The sequence below is a fragment of the Drosophila tropicalis genome, unplaced genomic scaffold (genome assembly GCF_018151085.1).
Source record: "Drosophila tropicalis isolate 14030-0801.00 unplaced genomic scaffold, ASM1815108v1 contig_573, whole genome shotgun sequence".
In the NCBI taxonomy this organism is placed as follows: Eukaryota; Metazoa; Arthropoda; class Insecta; order Diptera; family Drosophilidae; genus Drosophila; species Drosophila tropicalis.
The window spans coordinates 276,152-300,787 of record NW_027173049.1 but is presented as its reverse complement, the minus strand read 5'-3'; the positions used below and the strand labels follow the sequence as shown (position 1 = coordinate 300,787).

Sequence of the window (24,636 nt, the reverse complement as noted above, 5' to 3'; positions counted from 1 at the left end):
ACGACTTTAAACAAAAAGGTCCAGTGGTCCAGATCGCATTAAGTATGTATATTTGCTTATATTTCCTAAGACAGTGGAAAATAACTCAATTTATCCCAATCGCCATTATGGAAAACCTCCTTATTAAGCAGTTTATCCAAAATATTACAAAAAATGAATTAAACATAATGCAATTTTAATGTATAAAGATAAAAGTCGATTTGTAATCGTCTGAAACCGAAAAAGTTACCTAGAAATTGAAAAACTTTAACTAAATATTTAAAAATTTACAAGATTGTTCCTTAATAAGTGAAACCATGTACTTATTTTCCTTGTAAATAAAATATTCAATTTTTTATTTATTTTTTTTTTTTTTTTTTTTTTTGGTATTTGTAATTTTGGCAAAACAAAGCGGGAAAAACTCAAACTAAACTAGTGCAAAAATACTTCAAAAAATATCAGAATATATCATTGAATGTTAAACATACTCAATTCTCTCTATTTTACTGCAAGTGGCCTGACTTTTATTTATTATTTATTTGTAAATCACATTCCTATTTATATGTTTGTATGTAGCATTTGATAATTTCCTCGATGTCGGAACTAAAAATTTTAGTTTTTAGTTTTGTTTTTGTTTTCTTTTTATATATATACTTATTCAATAGTATTTGCATATTTAATTTAAAAACAAAACACAGGGCAACTTTGCAAAAATGACGACGTTGGTGAAGAAAAAGGAGGAAGGGAGCAGCAGAAAGGAGGGAGATTTCATTATTTAATTGGCCCAGGACAAGAGCTGCTTCATGTCGGGATCATCTGCAGGGAGAGAGTTTCGATTAGTAGGAAATTCGTGAGAACAGTTATTAATTTACTAACCATCCAATTCAGGTTCTGATAATTTTGCTGGTGTCTTCTTCTTCTCCTTGGCCTTTTCGGGCAAGTCCTCTGTAGGTGCCTCTGGTAGCGTGTGCGTTGGCTCTGGAATGCCAATAATTTCCTTATCAAAGTTCTCTTGTTCCAGCTCATCGAGCTCGCGCTCAAGATCCTCATCATCCAGGTCCGCGCCAAAGGCCACGGGATTTGAAATGGCATCGGATATCTCGCGAGCCACATCCTGTTGCTCAGCAATATCATCCATCATGTCATGAACCTTATCCACATCCCTGGAAACCAACAAAAAATAAATAAAAGCCATGTGATCAAATGGATAAAGTAAAGTGAGATCGAAGTACGTACATATTTTGGTGCGCCGATTTGAGGGCATCGGCAGCATTCTTCATTGTGGTCAATACGGCAGTATTCGTGTTGGCACTCTCTAGAGCCTCCCTCTGCATTTCAATGGTCGATAAGGTGCCATCGATCTGTTGTAGCTGTTTCTCCAGGCGCTTCTTCTTTTTCAGAGCTTGTAATGCCACTGAAAATGGAGATGTAGATGAGATTAACAAAAAATATGTCTATATATTAATAATGTAAACAAAACGAGCAAATTGTGCAAAATGTGACAAGGAATTAAATTTTGTTTAGCTCTCATTTTTGGTTTCCAATTACTTTGACAAATTGCAATAACATTATTAGTGAATTGTTTATATTACGTTCTGAGCATGGGGCCACATCCAGGCATTGAGGCATCGAATATGGATTGATGGCAGGAAGAGAGTCGAAGAAATACAAATTGTTTTAATGGACAAAATTCTATTCAAGCGTTATCACTTATTAATTTACGGCAAGGCCTAAATCTAATGCTACAACAAAAGCAAAAACAACAGCAACAAACAATGAGTCATAATTTTTCCCCAACACACACATCTTAAGCCTCAATGAAGGCGGGGGATGAAGAATGATATGACGGCTACTGGTGACCACACAGATATGTGAGGACTGATGACCAACTCACCTCTTTTGTTTTTCGATGCATTCTTGCGTGCCGTGTTCAGCTCTTCCTCAATTTTGGACTCGAGGAACTCCTGCTTCTTGATAAGCATATTTTCTGTCTCTCGCAGTTTTTGTATTGCCTCGCCTGTGGATGGAGCCACCTCCTTCTTGCCCCCAAACATCTTGCCAAAGAAACTCATCCTGTTGATTCTATTTTGTTGGGATTTGCACACCTGGTAATGAACTAGAATTTGAGATTTTCCTAATTGCGTGCTCCGCTCGTTTCTCTTCTGTTTTCTTTCTGTCTGGACTAGTGTGCGTCACCTTCACTCTTACACACACACAACACACACTCAATTTTCTTTATGTCTGGGCTGTTTTTTTTTTTTTTAATATGTTAGTGTTGCCTAATTTTGAACTATGCAGTGTGACAAAATACTCTTGGAAATTAGAGGTGGCACCAATGCTAAAACGTATTTATGTTGTCAAGTCTGTTCATTACAATCGCGATCATGCATCATCACTATTATAAACAAATAACATCTGATTACTTTACTTCTAATTCAATTAATTTATGATGTACATGAGATTCGACAATACATAAATAAATCTTTATTTTCCACAGTTCTTAGTCTAAAAATCTAAAATTCAATGAAATGCTTAAAAATCGGTTACACTACACAAATGGCGTTGACTAAGGAAGCGACACTCCTCTCGTTTTATCTCGCCAGATTTTGTAGTTTTGTTAAAGAATTTGGTAAGCTTGGCTCCGGCGTATTTCGGTTTCTCGGACTCTGGTTCATCGAACTCCATTTCATAGGCCTTATCCGCCAGAGCATTTTCAGCTGTGGACCAACTGAACCGCACAAGACGCGGAAATCCAAATACCAAATCAATATTTTCGGCGAGAAAACGTTTTGTCACAGGATCACCGGGATAACCGCTGCCAAAAGCATTATCCTTAATCACCAGACCTTCTGGAAATTTCCAAACCTTTAGGGCATGATCTCGAGTAACCTTGGCACAGATACTAGCTGCAGAAACAATTGGATACGTAGAATCAGCTTTTTTGGCCACTGTTATTTTGAAATTGGGAAATCTTCTTAACAACTTCTCCTGGTACTTCTCCGGCGGTCCCACTGTATCTACATATACTTCGGCTATTTGGACACCAGCGTCAATAGCCTGTTGAATAAGTCCCATGGCGGAGTCCATAGACACCTCGTTAAGTGAACACTTTGAACGTCGATACATGCTTGAACTAATGACATTTGGAGAAATGATTTCAACAGCCCAGCCAATGCATTCGGTGGCATAGTCCAGAGTGTTCAACTCATTGAAGATAATGTCGCGCTTCTCCTCGGTCAGCTGCTTAGAATCTGCGCAGCCGAGATCAATTAAAGCCTGTTTGCTTTTCAATGGACAATATGAGATGCCATAGACCATGGGGCCCAGAACTGGACCACGACCAGCCTCATCAACTCCAAGCATACAGGGCTGTTCTTTACAAATGTCAGGGACATCGCTGACATAAATTGTATTCTTACTGTTTTCTTGGGCCGATATGAAGGGACCCAAAGATTTTAAGGATGTAATTTTATTGACGTTTTCTTCAGTTTGATGCTTTTCTTCATCTTTTTCTATTTTAACTTCTAATTCCTCTTTAGACATTTTGCGCGCGTTTTTGTTGTACTCTGCCAGGCGGGAACAGTGTTGCTTAACTCACAAGGTATACAGGAATTACCAAACACTACGCGAAACATTTTTAATCTATCGGTTATTTTAAATATTTAAATATTGACTTGAGCCCTTAAAAAAAAATGTTAAATCAATGGATAACTATAAATTTTCGAAGGAATGGACAAAAATAGCTTGCAAACTCGATTTTGAGTCATATTGGCGAAATTGAATTAAAATTTTAATGTATAATTGGCAACTGACTTTGCAAATAAAAATCCGCCAACTAAAACTAGTCATTTCTACAGCTTTTTAATTTAGTCTGTTTCTGTAGTTCAGCGAGTTGTGAACAGGAATTGTTACTGGGCTCATTATATCCTATCATAAAGTTAAAAATATATAATAAAGATTTAATTATGGTTAACATTGCTAATGATGAGCACTTAGCCACCCACTCAGATGATGCAACATATTCCGGACAATGGAGTGCAATAACACCTCCTGCCGAAGAACAGGAACATTTTCGTTATTTCATCTTAGAGCCCGCAGTGTTCTTGATCTTTCTTGCCAAATATTTGTCAGGTAACCAAAAAATTAATCTTGGATTCAAATGAATTAAATGATTAAATTATATGCTCAAAGGGACTGTTTATCAAAATCAAATCCTTTACCAAACCTGTCTCACAATTTTGGAGGTCAATGCAACTGAATGTGAATCTCTGAAGGGTCTTAATCGGGAGTCGGATGAAATTAAAGTAAGTTGTTTAAGTGCATTTCTTCTTTTTGATTATTAAATTCTATCATAGTTGAATGAGCTTATTTTATTATATCTCGACTATGACTCATTGCAGAAATGACATGTGACGAATGCAAAAACATATGTGCATTGTTCTTAAAATAATTTCAGTTTGTTTTTTTCAGAAGCTAGAGGTTAAAGTGCAGGAATATTCGGCAGACATCATGATGGCGAACTCCTTGTTTGATAGCATTATACCAGCCATTATCATTCTATTCCTGGGCCCCTGGTCGGATAAGTTTGGCCGTCGACCCATTTTGTTGACCACATTCTCTGGCTACCTGATTAGCTGCATCGCGCTAATTGTTCTTAGCTTCATTACTGAAACCACTAACATCAGTCCTTGGTGGTTTACTCTATACTCAGTGCCTTCTATTTTTTGTGGAGGAACTTGTGCCTTGATAACTGGCATTTATTGCTACATATGTGATGTGGCCAAAGAGAGGAATAGAGCTCTAAGGTAACTAGACTAGTAGGTTTTCTTAATTGACACTTATTTGTGATATGTTCATATAGAATGGTCCTAAACGAGGCGGCATTGTGTTCAGGAATGATGATGGGTAATGTGGCTAGTGGATATATTTATGCCGCAACAAGTGCGCTGACCCTTTTCATCATTGCTGGTTGCCTCATGCTGCTATCTCTAACCTATATAGTATTTTTTGTACCTGAGAGTTTAAAGCCTGAGGATATTCAAACAGGGGTATGCCTGATCCTTAAGGAATCTTTTGAAATATTTATTATTTACCTTTTCTATGTTTGTGTTTTATAGTCCCGTATTCGTGAATTCTTTCGATTCGATTTGGTAAAGGATTTAATTCGCACATGCTTTAAAATTCGGCCACATTATGATCGAGCTATCATCTGGATGACGATGATCGTATTGACTCTTATGATTTTTGATATGGGTAAACATTTACGAGACATTGCCACATACAATCTAATCTCTATTTCGGTTTTTTTAGAGGGTCTAAATACTATAAACTATTTATTTGTTCGAGAAAAATTCAATTGGACCGTTAAGGATTTTAGCTTATTCAATGCAGCTCGCATAGTTGTCCAAATTGTGGGCAGTATTGTGGGCACAATTATGTTACAGCGGTTCTTCAAATTGTCAATCGTAACAATGGCTATGCTTGCGTTGGCCTGCTGTGTCCTGGAAAGTACAGTAAGGGCCACTGCCCAAAATTGGCAGGAAATGTATTTTGGCATGTCCTTGGGAAACATGCGCGGTGTTTTGGGGCCCATGGGTCGTGCCATTATATCGCATATAGTCCCAATATCAGAACTGGGTAAGCAATTTGGATCTTACCATACTCAACTATTTATTTATCTAAACAATTTAGGAAAAATATACGCGCTCACCACATCAGTTGAATTTTTGTCACCATTAGTGGCTGCTCCATTATACACAACCGTTTATAAGGCCACAGTAAACAGTTATCCGGGGGGCATTCAATTTTATCAGCGCAGGATTATACTTCTTCAGTTATATACTAGTCGCGTGAGAAAATTAAATAATAATGCAAGACGTTTATTGAAAAACTAAAATATATTTTATTATCTTACAGAATCATTTTTGGAATTCAGAAGTCAATGGACTACGATGGTGTCTATCAAGCTATTGGCAGCTAAGTATCCAAACCCCATCCTGGAGGGAATAACATACATGAAAACTTATTTAATGGTCCTTTGACTTGGTATTATTTTCATATTTATTTTTCCAATACATTTAAATTTTGAATTAAATGTTATCGATTAACAAATAAAGAGTTATCGATTGTCGGTGGTCACATCTGAAAACATATCGAAATTTTTGTTTTGTGTTGTTTTCATTTTCGGCATCTCGTGGAAAATTGAGTCAAAACTGAGTGCCGGAAGATGGCAAATCGCACGGTTAAGGAGGCAAAGAATGTGCACGGCACGAATCCACAATATTTAATAGAAAAGATCATCCGTTCTCGCATCTACGACTCAAAATACTGGAAGGAACAATGCTTCGCCTTGACTGCGGAGCTTCTAGTAGATAAAGCCATGGAACTGCGATTCGTTGGAGGCGTCTTTGGTGGTAATATTAAGCCCACTCAGTTCCTATGCCTTACTCTAAAGATGCTGCAAATCCAGCCAGAGAAGGACATAGTAGTAGAATTTATTAAGAACGAGGAGTTCAAATACGTCCGAGCACTGGGCGCCTTCTACTTGCGTTTGACCGGTGCTGCCCTTGACTGCTACAAATATCTGGAGCCTCTTTATATAGACAATCGCAAGTTACGACGGCAGAATCGATCTGGGCAGTTTGAAATTGTCTACATGGACGAGTACATTGATGAACTGTTGCGGAATGATCGGGTCTGTGACATTATACTGCCGCGTATTCAAAAGCGCACCATTCTGGAGGAAAACAATGAAATTGAGCCAAAAGTATCTGTACTAGACGAGGACCTGGACGACGAAGTGGCCAGTGACGATGAGAAGCAAGCCGACGAACGAAGATCTCGTAGTCGTGAAAGGGACAGGCAACCGGCGGCTACTCAAGGAAATTCAAGCACCAGCAACAACCGTTCCAGGGACTACTATGACGAACTGGAGGAATACGATCGCCAACGTAATCGAGTGAGAAACCGAGACGATCGGAGGCATGCCCCATCAGGAGGACGTCATGACAGGGACCGTGACAGAGAGCGGGATCGAGAAAGAGAGAGGGAGCGGGAACGGGAAAGAGATCGAGAACGTGCAAGAGATCGGGAAAGGGAACGGGATAGAGAACGAGATCGTGCAAGAGAACGGGAAAGGGAACGGGATAGAGATCGTGCAAGAGAACGGGAGAGGGAACGGGATAGAGACCGTGGGAGAGAACGGGATCGACCAATACGGAGATAAATCAAGCCTACTTAAAAAAGGTCTTGGCGTAGATTCTTAAGACATCCAATGCTCCTTGTATAAAGACCAGTGCCTGGAGCTGCAGACATCTGAAAGAGGAAGTAAAGGTCAGTTGCTTGGACATATTTTATGGAAAAATGATAGAGAAAAATTTCGAGCTGAACTACAATGTGAAACAAATTTTGTTAGCAATTATCCCCCGGAGTCAAATTTACCAAATTTATTGACTCAATCTTACGTATAGTCATTAGGATCTAGCCTATTTGAATCGAGAAAAAATAAAGTGACTGTATATATATTTAGATATATAATACATAACGAATATTTAGCCCCTTTCGTTTTTTTTTACTCACAATTTAACCAAATCCTTTTACTAGGTTTAATGACAAATTACAAGGTACACGAAAGAATACCAAAATCCAATAATTAACAAGCCTTTACGTATCTATCTTTGAATTCTTCAAATCAAAAGAATGTAGGAGTGACTACTAGTCCAAAGCCAAGTCCTTTCAGGCGTTGTCATCGCAGCAGTCGATCCCATTCGCCTAGTAATCTGGAATCTCTTTATTAGAAAAGTAGTTGTCAGATTTCTCCTGGAAGATCTAAGGGTCTGGACTTAGTTCCTGGAAAAATATTGTTATAAAGTAACCCTTTCATATGTTTGCTTTTGACCTGGCTTGTAAGCTTTGCCAATTTTATTTCGCTTTATTCAGCTGCATTCGCAACTAATTTTATGCATTGGTAATTGCATCTGAAGATTTTGAAGTTCTTTTGCCAAGTCTACTGATGAGTTTGATCTAAATTTTAAAAAGGTCGTAGTTCAAAGAGAAATTGATTAAACCGTTTTTGAGAATAATAAGTTACAATTTATTTGGATATTGGACAAATGAAACTGTAATTAACTTAACTATATGTAAATTTCAACTACATATGTATGTACATATTACGTCTGTCTACATCTCCAACGACAGTAATATCTTTCTTCCTGTCATTATCCAAACGATCAGACTGCTATATCATCATATCCTAATAACGGCGAGTGGATGGACCTAGAAGGCGCCATCAATAGCCATCGATAATCAACTTCCGTGATTTCGGCTCTATCGATAGAAATTCACCAGGTTTAGAGAGTGTAGTATGTAAATATTCTTAAATATACATTTTACATATATATTAAATATATATAAAATAAACAGAAATATTAATTTATATCGTGCATATATTTTTCACTAAATACCAAAACAAAACAGAAATCAGAGTTTAGTATTTTTTGATTTAAATTGCAACAGGTTGGCAGCATCACAGCTGGTTCGTTGGTAAACAAATAATAAACTTTCCAAAACTGCAAGTGCAAGTGAGATAGTCGTAAAACACTGCTTTTAATCACCCAGCGAAACAGTGTTTTAATCATTTTACTATTGCAAATTCAACAAAGCTTTGTTTTGATTAGTGTCTTACTCGAGCTGAAGGCGTGAGGGAGTGAAATTGCTGGCTGGCTTTTCCAAGAGAATGAATTGCAATTGTTCTTTACATCAGTGTTAGATTCTTTGTTTGCCCCTAATCAAGATAAAGATACGGATAAAAAATGCCACGACGTGACGATGGAGATGAGCCCTTGGTTGATGACATGGAAGATGCTACCATTGCATTTGCAAGTCCGGACCAGCAGGAAGTTCCATTGCCCCCTCCACCTGCCCCTGCTGTAGAAGAAAATGGCTATCGTTGGTTCATCTTGGAGCCAGCAGTTTTTCTCATATTCTTCGCCAGATATTTAATAGGTATGCGGGATGACTCCCTTCCGTAACGATGAATCTTTATCATATTTGGATTTTCGTTATTTTTAGGGGCGGTTTTACAAAGTCAAATACTTTATCAAACATGCGTAACCATCATGGAACTAAATGCCACAGAATGCGAACCGTTTAAAGGCATTAATCGGGAAACGGATGAAGCGAAAGTAAGCGTTATTATATAAAATAATTTTGTGTATACATATATAGTATACATGTATGATAATTCTGTCTGGTAGTAATATTTTGACTTTGTTTTTATTGTATTTTGCGTATGACTTATGTATGTATGTTTTGCAAACGTTCAACGAGCGGAACAAAACCAGAGCTCAGGGTAAGAGGAAGAGAGAGTGAGGGGCTGAGATTAGGTGTAATTCAATATAACAATAAGTAGGCTATGCATATGACTTTTATTGTTTTAATTCTAACCGATAAGAGTCTATATAGAACAGCCTTGCCAAGCTTATAAGCAAATTGGAAGATTATGGATTACGATTAGGAATTTAGGTTTAATCATTACAACTTTCTCAAGTAAGAACTATTTGTTTTGCCCAGATTACAATGTTTTTTTTTTAGAGATAGGAGACGATTAAGTTTAGAATTAGAGTAAATTAGTTTATCAGTAAACGATTGCACCAATAATTTGTTTAATTAAGCAAATTTATGTTAAGTTGCTTTTATTATTGAGTTTGTCAGTAGAATCCAATTCAACCATTTACCACACCATGAGTAATTGAAAATGCACTTTCAAATTTGCAGAAAATTGAGGACAAAGTTCAGGAATATTCGGCTGATATAATGATGACTACCTCTCTGCTTGAGAGTATAATTCCAGCATTTGTTAGTTTGTTTCTGGGACCTTGGTCGGATAAGTTTGGCAGACGACCAATTTTATTGACCACATTCTCTGGTTATCTAACGGGTGCCATTATCCTGATTGTTATCACTAAGATTACAGACACCACAAATATTAGTCCTTGGTTCTATTTGCTTGTGTCAGTGCCCGCAGTTTTAAGTGGCGGAACTTGTGCCCTAATAACTGGCATCTATTGCTATATATCCGATGTGGCCAAAGAGCGAAAGCGAGCCTTGAGGTAAGTAACAGGTTTAAACGTATTTATTAGCATTAGTTGAGACAAATTTCATTGCAGAATGGTTCTTAATGAAGCCTCTCTTTGCTCTGGCATGATGGCTGGAAATGTGGCCAGTGGTTATATTTATGCGGCAACCAATGCGCTTACGCTTTTCATCATTGCCGGCTCCCTAATGACTTTAGCTTTAATCTATGTGTTCTTTTTTGTACCAGAGAGTCTCAGGCCTGAAGATATTCATACGGGGGGTAAGATAAACGGATTTCTTATATATCTGGAACTACAACTAATCGCTTTGTTCTTAATAGTCTCGCGTTCGCGAGTTCTTCCGCTTCGATTTGGTTAAGGATTTGGTTCGGACTTGCTTCCAAAGGCGTCCGAACTTTGATCGGACTATTATCTGGTTAACAATGATTGCCCTGACGATTGCCATATTCGATATGGGTGAGTTTGTATTTAAGTTTCTGCATACTCAAAGCATTCACTAATGTGTTATTTGATTTATCAGAGGGTGAGAACACAGTCAATTATATGTTCATGCGCGAACAATTCAATTGGACCATCAAGGACTTTAGTTTGTTTAATGCTGCTCGCATTGTGATCCAAATTGTGGGCAGTATTGTGGGCATGATTGTGCTGCGTCGTTTCTTTAAGCTGTCCATCATAACAATGGCAATGTTATCGCTGGCCGCTTGCGTCCTGGAAAGTACAGTAAGGGCCACAGCTCAACACTGGCAGGAGATGTATGTGGGCATGACGCTGGGCATGATGCGTGGCGTTATGGGACCAATGTGTAGGGCCATTCTCTCGCATGTGGCACCACCCACAGAAGTGGGTAAGTATTAACGCAAATGCCCACGATGGAAGCAAATTTAATCAATACTACCACTTGAAACTATTTAGGTAAAATTTTTGCTCTAACCACATCGATGGAATCCCTCTCACCATTGGGCGCTGCTCCCTTATACACTGCCGTATATAAGGCGACTGTTGAAGTTTATCCCGGGGCTTTTAATTTCATCAGTGCTGGCTTATATTTTATTTGTTATGTTTTGATTGCGTAAGTTTTTCAACTTTCAATTTGCATTGGTGGAAAGTTAACTAAAATGTTGCTCTTTCTTCTTCCAGAGTTATATTTGGCATACAAAAATCAATGGGCAGCAGCAGTGTCTATAAGGCTATTGGCAGCTAACCATTCTCAGACGATATCTCTTAGCTTAATTTAACTTTGTGTTTGGACACGGCTTATTCAAGTATTAAACCGATGATTATCTTTATAAATGTTTTATCTCAGACAATGTACAGATCTTTAATAAATTGTAAATATTTACATACATGCATATATATTGAAACATACAAAATCTTTGTATATCCAACTGAAAACATTCAGTGTTTGTAGTTTGTTTTGGTTAGCCTCACTTTCTAATCAGTAATGACTACCAGATAAGAATGCCATACAAGGGGCTTGGTTTGGGCTGTGGCAGGGGCAGGGGCAGTGCCAGAGGCGTGCTTTATGGTTTCGTTTACATCGCGAATATCAACAGCTGTTAGCGTTTAGTGTATCGCCTGAGTTCGACGGGTTCGGCAGTTCTCTGGCGCGCAATATCTATTGAGAAACAATGCATTGTTTAGTTTAATAAGAACAAGCAATCGTGATTCGCTAATTTCTTTGTTGTCAGTGAGAGCAATTAAAATAAATTATACTGGCCCGAAGCCCGCATTCTTTGATTCAAATCGAGTACAATGCCGAGTAGCGATGAGGCGCCTTTGGTGACTGACAATGGACAAGAAACGGAAACTGAGATTCTACAACCATCATCATCAACGTCTTTGCCTAAACCTAGTCTCAAATGTCGTTTACAGCGATTTGCCCTAGAACCAGCCATTTTTATGGTGTTGTTCGCCAGATACTTAATGGGTACGCCTTTTTGTTTTTTAAAATAAAACTTGTTATACATGTATTCATTTCGCTTAACAGATGCGGTTTATCAGAATCAAATTCTATATCAGACCTGTGTTACCATCATGGAGTACAATGCATCTGTTTGCAGGCCATTTCTCGGCATTGAGCCCGGCACGGAAGACTCCAAGGTTTGTAACTACTTAACCAATTGATCTTAATCAACCAAATGAAACAGAATTAACCTAATGAACTTATCAGTAAAATGCAGACAAAAGCACTTCCAAATGACTCATGTCTGATAAGGAAATGCGTGTTAATAATTTCGGGATATAGATATGTAAGGTAGAACCCCCAAGCCTATTAGTTTTTCTGACTCATCGATAATGAAACGTGACTTTGTGTCTTTTTTGTTTTTGCAGAAAATCGAAGTCAAAGTGCAGACATATTCGGCAAACATAATGCTGGCGTCTTCACTCCTCGAGAGCTGTCTGCCAGCAGTATTAAGTCTATTTCTGGGACCTTGGTCAGACAAATTTGGCAGACGTCCAATATTGCTCTCGATATTCATAGGTTGGTAGTACCCATGCAAACGATCCAATCTTGAGACTTATTGGTTGATCTTCTTCTAGGTTATCTCTCTAGCTCCATAATCCTAATCATACTCACTGGGATAACATCCAGCACGAATATCAGTCCCTGGTTGTACTTGCTCTCTTCAGTGCCTTCAGTTTTGAGTGGAGGGACTTGCACACTCATCACCATAATGTATTGCTATGTATCCGATGTGGCCACCGACGATAAGCGACCCATGAGGTGAGTGTAAACAAACGAAGACCCCCAAAAAGTTTTTATTATATGTTTATTTATTTGTTTTCTGTATTTAGAATGGTTCTCATGGAAGCAATGTTGGGCTTGGGAATTCTCGGTGGCCTCATGTCCAGTGGTTACATCTATGCTGCCACAAATGCCATGATCATCTATACCATTAGTTGCTCCATTCTCGTTTTGGGCGTGGTGCATTTAGTATTTTTCGTACCCGAAAGTATTAAGCCAGAGAATATACACACTGGAGTAAGATTCGGATCATATAAGATCCTAATGGAATCTAATGAATTCTTTCCTTCTAGTCACGAATTCGTGAGTTTTTCCGCCTGGACCTGGTCAAGGATCTGATCAATACTTCACTTAAGAAGCGAGAGAACTACGATCGTCTGATCTTGTGGCTAACTATAACCGCTCTCACAGTCTCGATATTTAGTTTAGGTGAATCTACATATCACTCGAGTGTGAACTAAGTAACACTAACCGATTTGTTTATTTACTTTATAGAGGGAGAGAGCACTCTCAACTACATGTTTATGCGTCAGAAGTTCGATTGGACTGTCAAAGATTACAGTGTCTACAATGTGGCTCGCATTGTCATCCAAGTGGTGGGCAGCATTCTGGCTATGGTGATACTACGTCGTTTCATGAAGATCTCTGTGGTCAGCATGGCCATGGTGGCTTTGGCCTGCAGTGTCCTAGAGAGCACTGTGCGGGGAACAGCTGTATATGCCGGGGAAATGTATTTGGCCCTGTTTCTGGGCATGATGCGTGGCGTTCTGGGGCCCATGTGCAAAGCCATTCTGTCGCATGTGACGCCAAGTTCGGAATTCGGTAAGTGCTGTCGAAATAAGTCAAGCGTGTAGAGAAAATGATCATAAGCTTCATCACTGGATTAGGTAAAATATTCGCTCTGGCCACATCATTGCAATCGCTGTCCCCGGTGGCTGCTTCTCCTCTCTACACCTCGGTATACAAGGCCACCGTTGGGGTTTATTCCGGAGCATTTAATTTCATTAGTGTGGGACTTTACTTCTTGGGCTATGTTCTAATGGCGTAAGTGAATGTGCATTTCCAAAGCGAATAGATAATATTTTAATCCGATTTCCTTTCTTTACAGTATAATTTTTGGCATCCAGAAATCAACGAGTCCCAGCAATGTGTATCAGGCAATAGGTTGATGTTTAGTTGTAGCCATTATACCAATTTTGTACATTTTTATTAATCATAAGAAACTGTTTTATAGTATTACGAATTAGCATCCAATATACACAATTTTTATAGTATTAATTATTGTTTTCATTTTTATTCTATGGCGCATCGAATTTCTGTGGGAATCAGTATAGTTCTAGTGCTTGGCGAGCTCGGAAGTTTTCTATTGTAATGCACTGAAGTTGATATCAGTCAGTATTACGTACACGACCATGTCGGACTTTGGCAATGAACCCATGCTGATTAACAACAAAGCAGATGAGACGGACGCGGAACCCCATGCACACAGTAATGGACTACTAGGCGGATACGTGTTAGAGCCTGCAGTTTTTCTAGTCTTGTTTGCCAGATGTTTGATTGGTAAGCCAACTGTGGGTCAGATATGAAAATTTATACAAGTTTTCAACTCTCTCAGATGCGGTTTATCAAAATCAAATACTCTATCAAACTTGCCTCCAGGCATTGCACTACAATTCCACACAATGTGATCCGTTTTTGGGCATCGATCGCAGTTCTGAAGAGTCAAAGGTAGGTTTGCTTTGCTATATATGTACATATATGGAAACTGCGTTTTGGATGCCTTTGGCATCGTAGAGACCTTTTCGAATTGGCACACGTTGTTTTGACGCAGTTGTAGCTCATTATTGAATTTGTAGAGATAACAAAGGGTAAATAAAAGCTAGTCGACACTCCAAACGAATGGAAATAAAATATTTCGTTTAGTGACTAACTATAGGCAACACCCTCCAATAGACTATTTTAATACTTTAAAGTCTTTAATTTTATTATAACCATTTATAATCGATTCTATTACTGTTAAAATTTACATCTCAGGAGTTTCATAACAATATGAATACACATTCTAGATAGGCCAAGTAAACAATTTTATATACTTATTTATAAAATAAACTTTATAGTTGGGAATTATCGAATGTAAAGGTTTATTTATATATTTCATTTATTCACTATCAATTTAACTATTTAACTAGATATAACTTTTAGATCCGAAGTAATTGAGAGACTCTATGTTTTTGGACTACTATTCATATGGACTCTAGACCATTTTCGATTATTTTAAAGACACTTATACCTTGTAATGTCCCACCCCATCAAATACCATCGTAATAATATATTTTTTTTAAAGTGCAACTTTTAATTGATGTATTTATTTCTGATTTTTAGTTTAACAACTAAATTATGACGTCTTAAACGATTAGATGGTATCGTAAAGTTTATTAATAGTATTATCTGCAAACGATTGAGATTTGTTGATCTAAGTAGTCCGAGAGACTTGAATAGAACAATATATTTTGTGTATATTGGAGACTGAATGTTATTATTTTATAAAATTATTATTTTCCCGGGCAAGGGGCCCTCTTCAGTTCTTCTTTAAGTCCGGCACTGGTCGTATTTAACGTAGCAGTAACTTTCACAACGAAAAATGTCAATCAAAACCGGTTAAAACTTCTTGACAACTTGTTAGTTTGTCTTAAATAAATTCCACTACTTTGTAACGAAAGTTTGTTTGGCCACTTTGTGAAATGTTTGTTAGACAATTCAAAGAGTATCAACGTTTGCCACTTTGCCCTCATGACATTATTTCTATCTTATATCTTAGAGAGATCTTTTCATTAAACATCATAATTTTGAATCATATTAGATTCAGCCAACTTGACATTCATATGATATCAGCAAATATACAAACTTGGGCGATCTGATACAAGGTTGTCAGTATTTAAACTTCTGTCTATGTAAACGCAGTGGCGGATCTTGAGCTGTGAAAATGGGGAAATTCGCCCCTGAAGTATACAATGGACAATCCAAGAATTACAAATTACAGCATATTGTATACTTTAAGGGGCAAAGTTTTCCCATTTCGAAGCGCCAGATCGGCAAATATATACCAAATGTTTATTTTAAAATTATATAAAAGGGAATTTAAAAGTAGTCAATCAAAGTATTTTCATATGCTCACAATCTGATTTATATACATATATAATATAAAACAAAAAATGTATTAAAAATATAACTTCAAAAGGAGTCAAAACTGATTCAAAGGATCATAAAGTACCATCTTCTCCCGATAGTCATTCAAATGTCGGAAGAAATCCATTTATATTATATGTATACTATCATATCTTTGATGCTTGTGATTTTGCAGAAAATTGAGGTAGAAGTTCAGGAATATGCGGCAAACATTATAATGGTTAGTTCCCTAATGGAGAGCTTTTTCCCAGCTGTGGTGAGCCTCTTTTACGGTCCTTGGTCTGATAAATTTGGCAGACGACCCATTTTGTTGGCAACTTTTGTGGGCAAGTTAAAGATGATTCGATTGAAAGGGTGATTAATTTAAATCCGTTTCAGGGTACTTCTCAAGCAGCGTCATTCTGAGCGTCATCACACAGATAAGCTTGCGAGAAAGTATCAGTCCCTGGTGGTACATTCTATACTCGGTGCCGTCGATCTTCAGTGGGGGATTTTGCTCGGTGTGCGCCGTGTCTTTTTGTTATGTATCCGATGTCACAACTGCTAAGACAAGACCCATGAGGTAAGCCGATTTCACCTGAATATGTGTACATATATTTGCTATAAATCTTCCCTTCTTAAGGATGGTGCTAATGGACGCAGCTATTTCAATCGGATTGATAGGCGGGACTGTGACAAGTGGTTACATCTATGAGCTGACCACAGCTGCTCCATTATTCATGATTTCGGGTTTTCTAATGGCTATATCGTTGATCTATTTAATTATCTGGGTGCCAGAAAGCTTAAGACTTCAGCATGTACCCTCCAGCGTAAGGTCCAAGTCCCAAATCAGAGAGTCTTAATAATTTCCATGGTCTTTCATTATAGCACCGCCTACGTGAACTCTTCCGCATGGATTTGCTCAAAGATCTGTGGCACACATGTTGCCAAAGTCGAGGACATTCAGAAAATTTGATAATCTGGCTGACTATGCTGGCCCTGACCATTCACATCTTTGCAGCGGAGGGGGACAATAGTGTGAATCTGTTGTTTATACGCGAGAAATTTGATTGGACTGTCAAGGATTTTAGTGTCTTCAATGTGGCCCGGCTGTTCATTCAAATTCTGGGGAGTATTCTCGTTCTGTCCGTCCTACGTCGCTTCTTCAAGCTATCCATTCATGGCGTGGCCATTCTGTGCCTCGGCTGCATCGTCCTCGAAAGTACAACACGGGCCACAGCTCAGTACTCCTACGAAATATACCTAGCTCTGGTCCTGGGCATGATGCGCGGTGTTTTGGGGCCCATGAGCAAGACTATTCTATCGGAAGTAACGCCCAGCGCCGAAATGGGCAAGGTATTCGCGTTGTCCAGCTCACTACAAGCAGTTACTCCCAGTCTAGCAGTGCCTCTCTATACAACGGTTTACAAAACCACTGTGGAAGATTATCCTGGAGCCTTTAATTTGATAAGTCTGGGATTGAACTTCCTCGGTTTCATCTTAATGAAGTAAGTATAAAATATACACGAATATTCAATCATCGTGAGAGGTAAGTCCTCGGTAGATGAGTTGTCTAAGTGACCAAGTTATTTGGGCAACTGAACAACGAGGACCCGGGTTCGAATCCCAGGCTAGTGTATGGATGTAGATTTCGTCTAATTGTTCGGTGCCTTGTTCCTAAAAGTATGCTAAGAACAATGAAACAGAGCACAGTTAAGTCACTATGCTTTCCCCTCCTAAAAGTGAGAAATGGACAACTTTTCCAACGAAATCACATTAAATGTTAACCCTTCAATGCCAATCGATTTATTTTACAATCTTTTTTAGGAAAAAGCTTAGTTTTCGAATGAAAGTTATAGCTAAATATATACAAGTTTTACATAGTTTCAGCAGATATCAAGATGAAAATTTGATGAATTTTAAAGGTTCTGTGTTCCAAACTTATTTAATTTCTAAGGATATCTTTTTTAACTTTCACACACAACGAAGGTTTCTCAAAAATTTCCAATTTTTCTTAGAAATTTCACAAAGGATTTATATATACCTCGCGGTTACAAATTTGTCACACATGATCCGTTTCATTTCTGGATTCCTTCCTTTGCTATAATCTATTATAATAATATATGTACATATATGTATGTTTTATAATATTATACTAGAATATAATATTTTTTTTTCTATAACAATCAGGAACTAAATTTGAAGGCACTTCCAATTAAACTAACATAGATAGAAGGTCCCAACTAGTAAGGGATTTACGCCCCTTGGACGAAAAGTAAAATTGGAGCCACTGCTGAATAGTTTGACTACCACATGTTAGTAAATGTTTCATTTTTGTGCTTTTAGATATATTCCATACTTTTCTTAATCAATATCAGACATCAAACTTTTAAAAGAAGCTTTAGTCCAATTTATTTATCAGTTAAAGTCAATATAGTTCCTCTGATTTGTATGAAACGTTCTCAAATATTTGTCTTTCTATGTTTAAACGGAATCAGTTGACATCGCCACATTCATACATAGATCAAGAAAAATGTCCTTTAGTATAAATTGGTGGTATAAAACGACGTCAAGCCAAAAGACCTCAAGAATTACATACAAAGCCCAAAACGAATGCTTGGGCTAACTTGAAAATATTTGGTGTGCATCATCATAGATTACCTAAATCTGCAACTTCTTCAAAAAGCACACAAATCTATTTAAGATTTTGGAAAGACTGCGCTAAACAACTGACCAGCTGGAAAGGAGGGTTTTTTGTTCAAACCAACCTGTAGAAAACAAGTCGAAAGCTGGCAGGACGACACTTACGGGTCATTATCTAAATACAATTATCAACAAACTACTGATAAAAGTTGTTCATTGAATTAAATTCAAAGTTAAAAAAAAAAAAAACGCGCTAACCTACTGTCCACCACTGTATGTAGTTCCTTTAGGATGATACTATCGAGAATTGAAATCAAGATTATAAACATAGTCATTGGGGCTTTCGGCTCTCATAGAGAGCCGGACTTATAAATGACTGATTCCGTATTTAAATTCATATTCACATTTCACATTCCATTACGAACGTTAAAGTTATTCATTTCATTTTAGAGTCGTTTTAGATCAAGATACATAGAAATTATCCCAAGTTTACAATATTCCCCAGGTTTACATTAAAACAGTTTGCCATTACGTTATCTAATATTCGCAATCATTCAGTTTCATTGTCAGTTTTATATAAGACTAATCGACAATTGTTTAATTACAGCTTTGTCTATTGCATTCAAAAATCAACGGAATGATCCACAACACAGAACGAGCCAAATTGCCGCCATGTTCAAGTATTATTATGATCTTTATCGGAAGAGTGGAATGAATTATATATGTGTAATTTATTATATGTACATATTTATATTAGCTACTACAAGTTAACGTTTATTAATTAGGGGCTGGATGCATCACAAAATAAATAGTTCCTACGCTTACGAGCTGCTCGATTCCTTTGGGATCACTTCAGGACTTTGGCATAATGATCCTTGTGCATGAACTTAATGCGCAAGACCCATCTGAAATGGGGCAAATAGTTAGTTCTAATTTTGATCTAATTGCCGACATTGAACTTAATAGTTTACCCCATAAACACGAACGAGAGCAAATATAACGAGGAGCTAACGAAATTGAATAGCCCCGGATATGTGGTTAGGGAACGTTTGTATATCAACGTGTAGAGGGGGGCGGCAACTTTGGGTTGAAAACAAAAAATTCGCTAATTAATAAGGCAAAAAAATATTTAAAAATTTACAGATTTTATTGCTTACCGAAAGGTGCAAACGATTGCAAAACATTTTTTATGGAGAAGATTTTACCTAGAAAAATAACAAATAGAAAATTGTTGAAGCCTTTTTGCTATTGAATCACTTACCCAAATCGGAAGGCGGCACTATATTGGACACAATGGTGCGGCACATGGGACCCGAAATGGAACGAAAGACGCCCAGGGCCACCGATAGATACATATGCCAGGGCAAGGTGGCGAAACCCTTGGCCAAATTGTTGAGTATTTCCGAAAAGAAGGCCAGCAAGGCCAAAGTAACCACCGAGAGACGAAAGACCTTCAAGGAAAATCGAAATACATATATTAGAATCAGATAACTTATTTAACTCGTTCTAAGTGCACTCAACCTTTCTCAGAATTAGGAAACCAATAAGAGCTCCCACCATGGGCACCAGATGGCTAACTGTCTCATAGAAAGTGTAATCCCTGACAGTCCAATGAAATTTCTCGCGGACAAACAAATACATGACAGTCATCACGCCATCTGACAAAAACAAAAAGAGGTAATTATCATTACATTCGACAAGAAACACGCGGCAGTCGACTGAAACCCACCGAACACAAAGATGGACAGGAACATGGCAAATGTGACAAGCCAAATAATTGCACGAGCATGATTTTCGCGTGGCTTGAAGCAGGTGCTAATCATGTCTTTGATGTGCACCACACTGAATAGGCCGGCCTTCTCCTTGGGCCCCGCAGCCACCTCCAGTTCTCTGGCCCGTTGTTCGGCCTTTTCTGGCAACCTCTCCACGTATTTGGCCAGCAGATCTTCATCGAAAGTCATGGCGGGTGTGGCCGGAGTGGGCAATTCCTGGCCCGTCTGCTTGTGCAGTACGGGTCCCATGAAATTGCACTCAGTCATTGGCATATTCTTGTCCAGTTCTTTTTCCTTTTCCATGGCCATTTTCTTTTCCAGTTTGGCATCTTGCTCCTGACGAAAGTGCAGACTTTCGGGCACAAAGAATATGATAAATGTTGTGGCAATTGTGACTATACACCCGGACAGGCCAATGGTTACGGCCGCACTAGTCGCTGCATATACAAAACTGGAGAGTAGGGATCCACTGGTCAGGCCAATGAAGAACAGCGACTCCATGAAGATCATGCGATAGGGTCTCGTCTTGCAGTCGGTAATATCCGATATAAAGCAAAAAGCGGCTACCGAAAACACACAATTGCCTCCCAGAAGCGAATGAGGCACTGCAGCCAAAATGTACCACCAAGGGTTGACAACATAGTAACTGGACAATTGGCATATCAGAGCCATTAGCCAGAAGGAGGCGGAAAATCCTGCAAATTCAGAGAAATACTCCATTTAAGAAAAAAATGATCAGTTGTTCACTTACTCTCACTCATCACTCACTTGTTTAGTTGTGCCTACATTCTTTTGATGGATGTTTCTATTCGAACAACTGAACAAGTGAGCAAATGAATAAGTGATCATGCGAGTGAAAAGGTAAGACTGACAAAATGTCCACCTACCAATCATAGACACCACAAGCAAAGGCTTCCTTCCATAGTGATCTGACCAGGATCCAATGAAGAGACCACAAAAAGCCGGCACTATACTCTCTAGAAGGGTCCGAGTGAGAAACAAATTGGCCACATACGGTTGCAACTCCGTTTCAATGGCCTAAATGGCGAAAATATAAACAGAATTAATATTCTTCTTCTGGAACTGAAAACAAAAGTGGGCAAATGACATGGGATATACTTGCTCCTCATCTGAATAACTGAACGGAGCTGATCTAAAACTTATCAAAAGTTTCTTCAAACTGATTAGAATAGGATAGTATATAGTTTATAATAATAGTTCTGAGCCTTGGCCTTTAAGCAGCTACCAAATGGTTTATATTTCCATCACAAGTAGTTAAGTAAAGCAAATCTATTCTAATGACAAAAGTATTTAAATAACTGGATATCTAAGTCTAATGCCTTCTCGTCTGTGGAAGTTATGTAATAGATTCTATGTACCTATATTATATAATATTATTACATCTTGTATATATTAAAATAAGAAGTAATGTATTCAATCGTTGATATTCACGCCTCTACTTGGAAATACTAATATATAAAACCTATTTTTATTTTGATCCTGGAGCCGACAAGATGTGTTTGTGTGTTCAAACTTGAAGCACTTGAAAATTGATAATATTCCTCTAGATGCTATCATGAATGTATACAAAATAGACCATAAAATAATCTAAAATATTTTAAGACTTGATCGACTTGAAATTTGCTAGTCACTTTTATGAGCAATTGAACTTCAAAAAGTACACACAAACTGCGAATTCCGGCTATGATAATTGAAGCTTCTGTGTCTACCTATTCTATGCTAAATAGTTATCTATCTAACTCATTGTATTAACAATGGCTGAATGAGAATACACTGAATTCATTCAAAAGTGGCTTTTGTTTGGACGGAAATGGAACTGAAATCTCTTTTGGCCCAACTTCGTTCGAGTCTCATACCCACATTTATTTCAGCGCTAGCATTTTTATTGTCCAACTGCTTGCAATCGGTTTCGTTGTAATGGAAAATCACTGTACACGTCTGATAGATGACCTGGTTACGTTGGATTGTGCCTGTTTTGGGTTTAATTTGAAAGTGTTAGCATCTGAGCACGATGATCCGCTGTCTCCGTGGACTCACTCACCCGATAGTGTGTGCGAGAAGAGTAACATGAAGACAACCGGTTCTATATAGAACATATGGAATATCTTGTGCCATTGCAGATTTTTCAGACGCTCGAGTGTCAAGGTGGGCGAGGCCTTCTCAACCATATTTTCAGGTCAAATATTTGTTAACCGAAAATTTGTAAATATTTATTGATTTATGTTTATTTCAGTTTAATCGGTTTCACTTGGTTTTTAGTTGGACATTATTAAACTTATCACGTAATCAGGAAATCCCTGTAAAATTTAAATGATGAGGGCACTCAATAGTTCAAGCTCAAGTTTGATTTTTAAATGTTTTTTTTTTTTTTATTATTATTATTATTTATTTATTCGGATGAGTGTTTGCCATGCATATTAGCCAAGATCCAAAATTAGATAGATTCACTGGGGCGACATGAAACCGGCAAACGACAAACGACAACCAACAACCGATCAACCGACTGACCGACCAACCAAGCGACTGACGACAATTATTTGCAATTAGAGTTTGATTCTCGAAATGAGAAGCTCTCGCTCCGTCCCAGCGTTTTTATACGCCGCGTTCACAGAATTCAACAACATGAACGGCGTCGAAACAGTTGTTCATCAACAAAACAAGAGAAAAATAATAGTAGGAAAAAGGTTTAAAAAAAAATACACAAAAATTCGATAGCTTGTGGCAATTCATTTGAAAATTACATTACATCCAATGCCTCCCCTCACCACGGCACTCCCACCCCCTCAAAATCAAATAGAGAAAAGGTGTTCCGATGTATTACGAATCCCAGACAGACTGAGAGAGAAGTGGGAGAAAATGAGAAAGTCTAATCTCTGTATCTCTGTAACCTCTTGAAGTCTCAGAAGTTGTCTTTGAGATTATCGTATATTATCCGATGGATCTGGTTAGTTCTTGGCCATTTGTTTATATCCCAAAAATTGTTTATTTTTCTGGCAAATGAATAGCACGAGTCGAAGATGGTCATAATTATAGATTACATATGTACATATGTTTGTACATATGTATATCCGCTTAGTATTAGGGTGGCTCAAAACAAAGATGATCAAACTTAAAGTCTTTAATAAGAAGATCATATACATATATTATATAGGATAAGGAATGTTTATGGAGTGTTTAAAAAGTAGTTTAGATAGATTGTGGATACATCATTCACATGTTCACATTCAGATATATAAAGTATGTATATAGTAAATATACAATATACCCTATATTAATTTACATTAATATTAATTTCTTGCCAAAATTGCATTAATCAATCAATTTTTGTATTTAATGTTTACATTTCGGTGAAATTTCTCCTCAAAGTTTATATTTAGAACCCATAGCTTTGGTATTAAATATTTAAAGTCTTATAGAAAAAAAGATAATACTTTCATTTTTAAGATATTTTGACTGAACTATTCCAGAGAAAGAGATACAAGGTAAAGAATTGATGTCTTTTTTTTTTTAATTTTTAAATACTTTTTAGTAACTTTCATTCAGGGCGATTCTCGTGGATATAAGGCCTAAGGCCTATCCAAGATGTTTCTGAATTTAAAGGTTTAATGGATTATTAATTAATCATTATTTGAGGATTAAGACAAACAACTAAATAAAATCAGATCGGAGAACCGATATAAACATCAACTCGTAATTCTCGATCTTTAAAATCTATTCGCAAAACAGAAAAAATCGATTGGTTATAGAAAATAATATTTTCAAAATATTCTATAGAACTGTTTGCCTTCAAAATTTTAACTAGAAATACATATAAATCCATGAGTGGCTAGATTTATTTATATTAACTTGATTCATAAAATTTAAAGATCTTTAAAAACTAATCAAAAACGCTTTTTCTGATCGTAATATTATTAAATATAAAAATTTATATATTCATTTAAAGGAAAAATAGAATTCAATTGCTAATCATTTCATATCAATAGTACCTCTTGCTAATTTTTTAGTTCTTATTATAAAAATGTTCAATTAAAGGGTCAATTATTGAAAATGAAATCAAAGTATTTACTCGCTTTGCTTCTTAAAACAACAAATTATCGAAAAAAACTAAGGCAAATATATATGTTTTTATTTTTGAAAAACTAAACTAAATTTTAAAAAACTTCACCTACAATATGTTAACGTGCTGAAACATCAAATATTTCCACTAATCACT

The 24,636-nt window shown here is 37.3% G+C and overlaps 8 protein-coding genes and 1 long non-coding RNA gene across 11 annotated transcripts; 5 read left to right on the top strand and 4 right to left on the bottom strand.

Annotated features, from left to right (window-relative positions):
- Positions 1–471: 471 nt before the first annotated feature.
- Positions 472–2,230, bottom strand: shrb (charged multivesicular body protein shrub). Its single transcript, XM_068287871.1, has 4 exons — positions 1,874–2,230; positions 1,216–1,393; positions 856–1,142; positions 472–795 (listed from the first exon to the last, which is right to left on the bottom strand). Exons 1-4 carry the CDS (start codon positions 2,049–2,051, stop codon positions 755–757), a joined length of 684 nt encoding a protein of 227 aa, XP_068143972.1. The 5' UTR covers positions 2,052–2,230; the 3' UTR covers positions 472–754.
- Positions 2,231–2,440: 210 nt separating this feature from the next.
- LOC137575338 (ribonuclease H2 subunit A) lies at positions 2,441–3,571 on the bottom strand. Its single transcript, XM_068287870.1, has one exon. It carries the CDS (start codon positions 3,520–3,522, stop codon positions 2,512–2,514), a length of 1,011 nt encoding a protein of 336 aa, XP_068143971.1. The 5' UTR covers positions 3,523–3,571; the 3' UTR covers positions 2,441–2,511.
- Positions 3,572–3,868: 297 nt separating this feature from the next.
- LOC137575444 (probable peptidoglycan muropeptide transporter SLC46) lies at positions 3,869–6,137 on the top strand. The gene is made up of 8 exons (XM_068288024.1): positions 3,869–4,110; positions 4,171–4,283; positions 4,450–4,784; positions 4,841–5,027; positions 5,097–5,232; positions 5,290–5,616; positions 5,671–5,828; positions 5,896–6,137. The coding sequence occupies exons 1-8, from the start codon at positions 3,945–3,947 to the stop codon at positions 5,986–5,988; spliced, it is 1,515 nt and encodes a 504-aa protein (XP_068144125.1). The 5' UTR covers positions 3,869–3,944; the 3' UTR covers positions 5,989–6,137.
- Positions 6,138–6,147: 10 nt separating this feature from the next.
- On the top strand, positions 6,148–7,532 carry Prp38 (pre-mRNA processing factor 38). Its single transcript, XM_068287682.1, has one exon. It carries the CDS (start codon positions 6,206–6,208, stop codon positions 7,202–7,204), a length of 999 nt encoding a protein of 332 aa, XP_068143783.1. The 5' UTR covers positions 6,148–6,205; the 3' UTR covers positions 7,205–7,532.
- A 988-nt stretch (positions 7,533–8,520) lies between these two features.
- On the top strand, positions 8,521–11,425 carry LOC137575301 (probable peptidoglycan muropeptide transporter SLC46). The gene is made up of 8 exons (XM_068287789.1): positions 8,521–8,982; positions 9,049–9,161; positions 9,754–10,088; positions 10,146–10,332; positions 10,394–10,529; positions 10,594–10,920; positions 10,989–11,145; positions 11,214–11,425. The coding sequence occupies exons 1-8, from the start codon at positions 8,790–8,792 to the stop codon at positions 11,275–11,277; spliced, it is 1,512 nt and encodes a 503-aa protein (XP_068143890.1). The 5' UTR covers positions 8,521–8,789; the 3' UTR covers positions 11,278–11,425.
- Positions 11,426–11,656: 231 nt separating this feature from the next.
- On the top strand, positions 11,657–14,096 carry LOC137575212 (probable peptidoglycan muropeptide transporter SLC46). The gene is made up of 9 exons (XM_068287649.1): positions 11,657–12,003; positions 12,064–12,176; positions 12,408–12,558; positions 12,618–12,801; positions 12,873–13,059; positions 13,116–13,251; positions 13,318–13,644; positions 13,710–13,866; positions 13,931–14,096. The coding sequence occupies exons 1-9, from the start codon at positions 11,829–11,831 to the stop codon at positions 13,989–13,991; spliced, it is 1,491 nt and encodes a 496-aa protein (XP_068143750.1). The 5' UTR covers positions 11,657–11,828; the 3' UTR covers positions 13,992–14,096.
- LOC137575550 (uncharacterized) lies at positions 13,994–14,616 on the bottom strand. The gene is made up of 2 exons (XR_011032183.1): positions 14,476–14,616; positions 13,994–14,391 (listed from the first exon to the last, which is right to left on the bottom strand). It is a non-coding gene; the product is annotated as an uncharacterized lncRNA (long non-coding RNA).
- Positions 14,131–19,396, top strand: LOC137575213 (probable peptidoglycan muropeptide transporter SLC46). Of its 3 annotated transcripts, XM_068287650.1 has the most exons (7): positions 14,131–14,382; positions 14,438–14,550; positions 16,184–16,334; positions 16,387–16,570; positions 16,631–16,817; positions 16,876–17,495; positions 19,238–19,396. In XM_068287650.1, exons 1-7 carry the CDS (start codon positions 14,235–14,237, stop codon positions 19,269–19,271), a joined length of 1,437 nt encoding a protein of 478 aa, XP_068143751.1. In that variant the 5' UTR covers positions 14,131–14,234; the 3' UTR covers positions 19,272–19,396. The 3 variants fall into 3 exon arrangements, with proteins under 3 accessions (XP_068143751.1, XP_068143752.1, XP_068143753.1); XM_068287651.1 differs by lacking the exons at positions 14,131–14,382; positions 16,184–16,334 and having other exon boundaries at positions 14,500–14,550; XM_068287652.1 differs by lacking the exons at positions 14,131–14,382; positions 14,438–14,550 and having other exon boundaries at positions 16,254–16,330.
- Positions 19,282–22,966, bottom strand: LOC137575211 (probable peptidoglycan muropeptide transporter SLC46). Its single transcript, XM_068287648.1, has 9 exons — positions 22,465–22,966; positions 22,284–22,393; positions 21,290–21,440; positions 20,360–21,097; positions 20,152–20,288; positions 19,892–20,081; positions 19,788–19,835; positions 19,602–19,710; positions 19,282–19,535 (listed from the first exon to the last, which is right to left on the bottom strand). Exons 1-9 carry the CDS (start codon positions 22,589–22,591, stop codon positions 19,478–19,480), a joined length of 1,668 nt encoding a protein of 555 aa, XP_068143749.1. The 5' UTR covers positions 22,592–22,966; the 3' UTR covers positions 19,282–19,477.
- Between the last annotated feature and the right edge of the window lie 1,670 nt (positions 22,967–24,636).

Coding starts and splice junctions, on each gene's coding strand:
- LOC137575338 (XM_068287870.1), bottom strand. CDS start 3,522: ATGTCTAAAGAGGAATTAGAAGTTAAAATAGAAAAAGATGAAGAAAAG.
- LOC137575212 (XM_068287649.1), top strand. CDS start 11,829: ATGCCGAGTAGCGATGAGGCGCCTTTGGTGACTGACAATGGACAAGAA. Junction 12,004..12,063: donor GTTCGCCAGATACTTAATGG/GTACGCCTTTTT, acceptor TTCGCTTAACAG/ATGCGGTTTATCAGAATCAA. Junction 12,802..12,872: donor GACGATAAGCGACCCATGAG/GTGAGTGTAAAC, acceptor TTCTGTATTTAG/AATGGTTCTCATGGAAGCAA.
- LOC137575301 (XM_068287789.1), top strand. CDS start 8,790: ATGCCACGACGTGACGATGGAGATGAGCCCTTGGTTGATGACATGGAA. Junction 8,983..9,048: donor CTTCGCCAGATATTTAATAG/GTATGCGGGATG, acceptor CGTTATTTTTAG/GGGCGGTTTTACAAAGTCAA. Junction 10,530..10,593: donor GATTGCCATATTCGATATGG/GTGAGTTTGTAT, acceptor TTGATTTATCAG/AGGGTGAGAACACAGTCAAT.
- LOC137575444 (XM_068288024.1), top strand. CDS start 3,945: ATGGTTAACATTGCTAATGATGAGCACTTAGCCACCCACTCAGATGAT. Junction 5,617..5,670: donor AGTCCCAATATCAGAACTGG/GTAAGCAATTTG, acceptor TAAACAATTTAG/GAAAAATATACGCGCTCACC. Junction 5,829..5,895: donor TTCAGTTATATACTAGTCGC/GTGAGAAAATTA, acceptor ATTATCTTACAG/AATCATTTTTGGAATTCAGA.
- Prp38 (XM_068287682.1), top strand. CDS start 6,206: ATGGCAAATCGCACGGTTAAGGAGGCAAAGAATGTGCACGGCACGAAT.
- LOC137575211 (XM_068287648.1), bottom strand. CDS start 22,591: ATGGTTGAGAAGGCCTCGCCCACCTTGACACTCGAGCGTCTGAAAAAT. Junction 20,082..20,151: donor GTTTCCTAATTCTGAGAAAG/GTTGAGTGCACT, acceptor TTTTCCTTGAAG/GTCTTTCGTCTCTCGGTGGT. Junction 19,711..19,787: donor GCAATCGTTTGCACCTTTCG/GTAAGCAATAAA, acceptor TTCAACCCAAAG/TTGCCGCCCCCCTCTACACG.
- LOC137575213 (XM_068287650.1), top strand. CDS start 14,235: ATGTCGGACTTTGGCAATGAACCCATGCTGATTAACAACAAAGCAGAT. Junction 14,383..14,437: donor GTTTGCCAGATGTTTGATTG/GTAAGCCAACTG, acceptor CAACTCTCTCAG/ATGCGGTTTATCAAAATCAA. Junction 16,818..16,875: donor TTCAGCATGTACCCTCCAGC/GTAAGGTCCAAG, acceptor CTTTCATTATAG/CACCGCCTACGTGAACTCTT.
- shrb (XM_068287871.1), bottom strand. CDS start 2,051: ATGAGTTTCTTTGGCAAGATGTTTGGGGGCAAGAAGGAGGTGGCTCCA. Junction 1,394..1,873: donor TGCATCGAAAAACAAAAGAG/GTGAGTTGGTCA, acceptor CTCCATTTTCAG/TGGCATTACAAGCTCTGAAA. Junction 1,143..1,215: donor AAATCGGCGCACCAAAATAT/GTACGTACTTCG, acceptor GTTGGTTTCCAG/GGATGTGGATAAGGTTCATG.